This window comes from Dipodomys spectabilis, unplaced genomic scaffold (assembly GCF_019054845.1).
Source record: "Dipodomys spectabilis isolate Male_0828 unplaced genomic scaffold, ASM1905484v1 ptg000266l, whole genome shotgun sequence".
Lineage (NCBI taxonomy): Eukaryota > Metazoa > Chordata > Mammalia > Rodentia > Heteromyidae > Dipodomys > Dipodomys spectabilis.
In genome coordinates, this window is record NW_024870943.1 from 6943555 (window position 1) to 6950000 (window position 6446).

Genomic DNA, 6446 nt, shown 5'->3' on the forward strand with positions numbered 1-6446 from the left:
TTTTTTTTTTTTTTGCCAGTCCTGGGGCTTGAACTCAGGGCCTGTGCACTGTCCCTGAGCTTTCTTTTTTTTTTTTTTTGATCAGTTATGGGGCTTGAACTCTGGGCGTGGATGCTGTCTCTCAGCTCTTCAGCCCAAGGAGAGTGCTCTACCACTTGAGCTTCTGATTTTCTGAGTGGTTTATTGGGGATAGGAGTCTCATGGCCTTTTCCTGTCCAGGCTGGCTTTGAACCATGATCCTCAGTTCCCTGCGCTTCTTTTTGCTCATGGCTAGTGCTCTACCCTTTGAGCCACAGCGCAATTGCAGCTTTTTCTGTGTATGTGGTACTGAGGAATTGAACCCAGGACTTTGTGCATGCTAGGCAAGTACTCTATCACTAAGCCACATTCCCAGCCCACTTTTTGTGTCTTTCTCCAAGCTTCCCCCATCTCTACTCCTCTCCTTCATGGACACCGTGTGTCTTTTTTTTTTTTTTGGGTCCGGTCGTGGGGCCTGAACTCTGGGCCTGGGCGCTGTCCCTCAGCTCTTCAGCTCAAGGCTAGCGCTCTACCACTTGAGCCACAGCGCCACTTCTGGCTTTTTTCTTTTTGCTTATGTGGTGCTGAGGAATCGAACCCAGGGCCTCAGGCATGCAAGGCAAGCGCTCTACCACTGAGCCACCTTCCCAGCCCCACCGTGTGTCTCTCCATTCTTCTCCCACATCCTTCTTCCTAGACCTCAGGAAGTCCAGCCATGTGCCTCTTTGCTTGGCCCCAAGCTTTGGCAGCATTGCTTGAGCTGGCCTGACTTCCCCAGGGCGGGGTGGGGGCTCCTGGCCTCCCAGAGCTGAAGGCGCCATGTTCAGTGAAGCCATGAATGCCTCCCCCCACCTTGGCTCCCTAGGTGTGTGGGGGGACCCAGCTAGAGTTGCTGGCATTTCTCCTTAAAGGGATCGCCCCCACCCCATTCCCAGGTGGGCCCTGGCCACTGGTCCCCAAGGCTTCAGAAGATCCCTGGCAGCTTTCTCTTTCAGCCTTGGCTAGCTGAGTCACCCTGGGGTGTCTCTCTCTCTCTCTCTTCTCCATGACATCATGCTTCTCCAGGAACAGCTGCAGGGAAGGAGAATCACCTGGGCACCCTCCTCCGTGTGACTCCGGTCATGTGACAGGTGGCATTTATTGGGGTCTCCAGTGTTCACATATAATGGGGTGGGGGGGGGAGATCCAGTGTCAGACTACGCAGCAGGACAGAGATGGAGTCAGGTGGGGGAGGACCGGCGAGAGAGGCGGAGGTAAAAATAGCCGTGCAGGCCCCGACCCTCGGGGCCTCGGGCTGGCCGGGCGCTGGCGGGTGCTGGGCTGGTGTCCAGCAGCTATTCTGGGCCTGGGAGACTCACACACACACACACACACACACACACACACACACACACACACACACACACCCTGGAGGAAGCCCCCCCCCGCCCCTCCCAGCCTCACTGCACCCGCCCCAGGCCGAGGCCATGGCGGTGGAGGAAGGAAGGGAGGGCCCGGTAGGCAGCAGAAGGAAGGGGGCGGAGGCCTGCGGGCCTTGTCCCGCATGTCCAAGGTGTCAGGTCCAGTGATGGCTTCTGGGGGAGGGGGGGGAGGGGGGGGGCTGGACTCAGCACTGGGGAGAGAGAGAGGATAACTCAGCCCATGTCCACTAGGCTGCCCAGGGCCCAGTCTGCTCCCCATCCCAGGCCCCTGCTCACCTCATCGCCGAAGCCCCCGCTGCCATTCCTTGCGCCCCCAGAGGCGCCTCCGATGAGGAGGCCTGTGTGTTCCGGCCGCTCAGATGCGGAGTGGCTCAGCTCTGGCTCCCCTGGTGGCCTGGGGAAGGCGGGGGGGGGGGGGGGGTGGAATTGGGGATGGGGGTCACCCCTAAGAAGGAATTAGGGTTGGGTGCTGGTGGCTCATGCTTGTAATCCTAGCTACTCAGGAGGCTGAGATCTGAGGATCACAGTTCAAAGCCAGCCAGGGCAAGAAAGTCTGTGAGACTCTTATCTCCAAATAACCACCAGAAGACTGGAAGTGGTGCTGTGGCTCAAGTGGTAGAGCGCTCATCTTGAGCTGAAAAGCTGAGGGACAGCGCCCAGACAGCGCCCCATGACCGACTTAAAAGGAGAAGGAACTAGGGGACTGATTGAGGACCGGATAAGATCAACAACAGTGGAAACAAAGCCAGGGGGGCTGTAGTACATGCCTGTAAGTCCAGCCACTCCGGAAGCTGTGATACAAGGAGAATTCTAATCCGCTAGGGCCAAAACAGAAGCACTAGGGGTGTGAGGCTCAAGTAGAAGAGTACTGCCTTGCCAGCACAAGGCCCTGGGTTCCACCCCAGCTCCCCCCAAAACACAAAAGACTGGAACGGAGAGAGATGGAGGCAGATCTGAGGGTTTGGGGTGAGCAGGGTGGGGAGAGTCGAGGCGGACAGATTTGGAGGGGGGTGGAGTGGAGGGTGGGGTAGGGGGCTGGGAGTATTTGGGGAGAGGTGGGGGAGAGGGGTTGGGGTACATGGGCGGGCTGGGGGGCTGAGGGAAGCTAGGAGGAAGTTGGGGTGACTCACGGGGCCCCCTTTTCCGCCCGCCGGCAGCAGCCGGGACGTCCCTTGCGTCTCATGCAGTAGAAAGCAGCCACGACCAGGAGCAGGAGGCCCACACTGACCGCCACGGCCATCACCGCCACGCCGGCCTGGGCCATCTGGGGGGCCACTGTGGGGACAGGGTGGGGAGGTGGGCTCAGCCTGCCAGGCAGGGCCTGCCAGCACCCCACCCCTGGCTCCCCAGAGGGGTGACTCACCCGTCCCGAAGTGGAAGACGTGGCTGGTTTTGCCATGGACGTTGGAGGCCTCGCAGGAGACGCCCTCTCGGCCCAGGGCGCTGCTCACCTTCAGGGTCAGCACGCTGCTCACCCAGCCTGGGCCTCCGCTGGGCTCTGGGGGCTGCGGAGACCTGGATGAGGCCCGGCCCTTGGGCTACAGGGCGAGGGCCGAGGGGGACAGGGGACAGGCCAGAGGTGCAGGGATAATACACAATACTGGGATGGGCTAGGGGTTGGGGGGGTGCTCAGGGCTGTCCCTTACAGTGCCACCCCGCTGGCTCCAGGTGAGCGTGGGCTCTGGGTAGCCGCGGGCGGAGCAGGCCAGTCGCACTTCGTCCCCCTCCGTCCAGCCATCTTTGGGCGTGGGCTCCATCTCTAAGGGTTTTAACTCAGGTGACCCTGTGCAAAATGGGGGATCCCAGAAAAAGTGAGCGGAAGGCCCAAGGACCTGGGAAGGGGAAAAGAGAGGAAGGGGAGGGGAAGAAGAGTTCCTTGAGCTCTGGTGGCTCAAGCCTGTTATCCTAACTACTCAGGAGGCTGAGATCTGAGGGTCGAAGTTCAAAGCCAGCCTGGGCAGGAAAGTCCGTGATCTCCCATGAGCCAGCTGGAAGTGGAGCTGTGACTCAAGTGGTAGAGTTACTACCTAGCCCTGAGCAAAAACAGCTCGAGGATCGTGCCCAGGCCCTGAGTTCAAGTCCTAGGGAACCCCCCCACACACACACACACAAAAGAGAAAGAGAAGAGAGAAGACAGTGCCATTGTCTCCATCCCAGCCGTCCCTGGTCTCGAACCTTGAACCAGCAGCCTGAAGCTCCGGGTGCGGCTGAGGAGGGGGACGGTGGGCGTGGAGGCCTCACACAGGTAGGTGCCCGCCGAATCAAAGGTGATGTTGCTAATGGAGAGTGTGGGGCCATCCTCCAGGGGGACAGAATCCTGGGGAGGAGACAGGAGAAGGCCAGGTAGGGCTGTGAGCAGGTGAAGGGGGCCAAGCAGAGGGTCGGAGACTTGGGGCTCCGTTTCCCCCCACCCCTTACCTTGGTCCAGTGGAGGGTGGGTTTGGGCAGGCCGTGGGCAGAACAATGGACAGGCGTGAGGCTGCTGTTGAGAAACACGGGAAGCTGCTCCTCTACGCTCAGCTCCAGGGGGTCCAGGTCTATGGGGGGGGGACAGAACGGGGTGGGGGATAGCATGTCACCTACCCCAGAAAGCCCCCACCTCAACCAGGGACTCTGCAGGGCTGTCTGGGGGTAAGAACACCACCCAATCTCCTCCTCCAATCTCTCACCTAGGCCCTCAGGCCAAAATCTACAAGTCCAGGAATCAAAGCCCAGGTCCACTTTGCTCCCAGGCTGATGGCTGAGCCCCAAGCTTTGTTGTGTTGTCTGGCGATGGATCCCAGAGCCCCCCTGAGACTAAAGTAAGGGATCTGCTTCCAAGCCCCAACCCCCCCCCCCCCCAGCCCCGCCCCAGCCTCCATCCAAATGCTTGTTCAAGCTCTAGCTTTTGCCTCCTTCCCATGAATCCACATTCATCATGTGTATGTGGTTTAAGACTTTGTGGCATGGGGCTGGTGGCTCACGCCTGTCATCCTAGCTACTCAGGAGGCTGAGATCTGAGGATCGCAGTTCAAAGCCAGCCTGGGTAGGAAAGTCATGAGACTTTTTTTTGTTTTTGTTTTTTTTTGGGTCCGGTCGTGGGGCCTGAACTCTGGGCCTGGGCGCTGTCCCTCGGCTCTTCAGCTCAAGGCTGGCACTCTACCACTTGAGCCACAGCGCCACTTCTGGCTTTTTTTCTATTTTTTTGCTTAAGTGGTGCTGGGGAATTGAACCCAGAGCCTCATGCATGCAAGGCAAGCGCTCTACCACTGAGCCACCTTCCCAGCCCGGAGACTCTTATCTCTAATGAACCATTCAAAAACCTAAAGTGGAGCTGTGGCTCAAAGTGGTAGAGTTGTCAGCCTTGAGCAAAAGAGTTCAGGGACAGTGCCCAGGTGAATTCAAGTCCCAAGACTGACCCCCAACCCCCCCCCCCAAAAAAAAGACTTTATGAGGGTGACATTGTCCGTTACCTGATTTTAAATAACAATTTAAGAAACTAAAAACCTAGTTGGGTGCCTGTAGTCTCGCGCCTATAATCCTAGCTACTTAGGAAGCTGAGATTTGACTATTGCAGTATGAAGCCAGCCTGGGCAGGAAAGTCTGTGAGCCTCTTATCTCCAATAAACTATCAGAAAAAAACTAGAAGTGGCGCTGTGGCTCAAGTGGTAGAATGCTATGCTTAAGCACAAAGAGGCTCAGGGATTTAGGCCCTGAGTTCAAGTCCCAGGACCAGCAAAAAATAAAAATAAAAAAACAAAAACTTTATGAAGCTGAGCCCAGACCGTGGGCATTGGTAGCGCATGCCTATAATCCTGGCTATGTGAGAGGTAGAAGTAAGAGGATCACAGTCCGAGGCCAGCCCTGAGCAAAAGCTGGAGACTCTATCTGAAAATGAAATGAAGCAAACTGGGTGGGAAGGATGACTCCACAAGGCCCAAAGCCTGCAGATCAAACACAAAGCTGGAATTCAAGCCCCACAAGTGCCAGCAAAATCGCCACCTGCTCCACCTACAAGGAGCCTCCTTTCCTTCCCTCCATCTCTGATCTGGCCTCCTCCTCACTTCCTGGCCCTGCTCCCCACCTGAGGAATGAACCTCGGGGCTTCTTGCTTGATGGGCATCTGCAAAGCCAGCTGGGCCACACCCACCAGGCCACACCCACCCAGAGCCACGCCCATCACAGGCCACACCCCATCCCTACTCCTTGATTCCCCTTTCTCACCCCATCTTCCAATGAAGAAGGATCTTCTCAAAGCAATTCTTGCAATGGCTTCTGGATAACTCTGGATCCCATAGTCAAATTCCCTGACACAGGCCACAAGATCCCGCCCTGCTGGCCTCTTCTGATCACCATCTTCTGTTCCTTTTCCCACGTGGCTCCACTGAGGGGATCTCTTGCTAGTTTTAGATTTCTCCAGTGCCAAGTCCTGACCTGCCTCAGCTCCTTCAAACATGCTTTGCTTATGCTGCTGTGTTTTAGCTCTTTGCATTTCTAATTTTTTTGTCGACTGCATTCAGGACCTAGGCGCTGTTCCTGAGCTTTTTCACTCAAGGCTAGTGCTACTTGAGGTTCTCCAGTGGTTCATTGGAGATATGAATCTTAAGGATGCTGGGTGCTGGTGGCTCACGCCTGTCATCCTAGTACTCAGGAGGCTGAGATCTGAGGATTACGGTTCAAAGCCAACCTGGGCAGGAAAGTCCATGAGACTCTTATCTCCAATAAACCACTAGAAAACTGGAAGTGGCACTGTGGCTCAAGCAGTCGAGTGCTAGCCTTGAGCTGAAGAGCTGAGGGACAGCGCCCAGGCCCAGAGTTCAAGCCCCATGACCGACCAAAAAAAAAAGAATAGTCTTAAGGATTTTCCTGCCCAAGCTGGCTTGTTCCCCCTTCCCCCAATCCCCGTCATTGAACTCTGGGCCTGATCTTAAGCTCAAGGCTAGCACTCTACCACTTGAGCCATGGCACCATTTCCAGTTTTCTGGTGGTTATCTGGAGATAAGAGTCTCACACTTTCTTGCCCTGGCT

At 56.7% G+C, this 6446-nt stretch overlaps 1 protein-coding gene across 1 annotated transcript in view; it reads right to left on the reverse strand.

Annotated features, from left to right (window-relative positions):
• Positions 1-1434: 1434 nt before the first annotated feature.
• Positions 1435-6446, reverse strand: part of Bcam (basal cell adhesion molecule (Lutheran blood group)) — an 11879-nt gene continuing 6867 nt past the window's right edge. The window contains exons 9-15 of the mRNA XM_042700278.1: positions 3858-3976; positions 3615-3756; positions 3086-3222; positions 2803-2944; positions 2570-2714; positions 1716-1833; positions 1435-1630 (exon numbers count right to left, since the gene is read on the reverse strand). Coding sequence (XP_042556212.1) covers positions 1625-1630; positions 1716-1833; positions 2570-2714; positions 2803-2944; positions 3086-3222; positions 3615-3756; positions 3858-3976 — 809 coding nt within the window. The 3' untranslated portion in view covers positions 1435-1624. The remainder of the gene's footprint in view (positions 1631-1715; positions 1834-2569; positions 2715-2802; positions 2945-3085; positions 3223-3614; positions 3757-3857; positions 3977-6446) is intronic.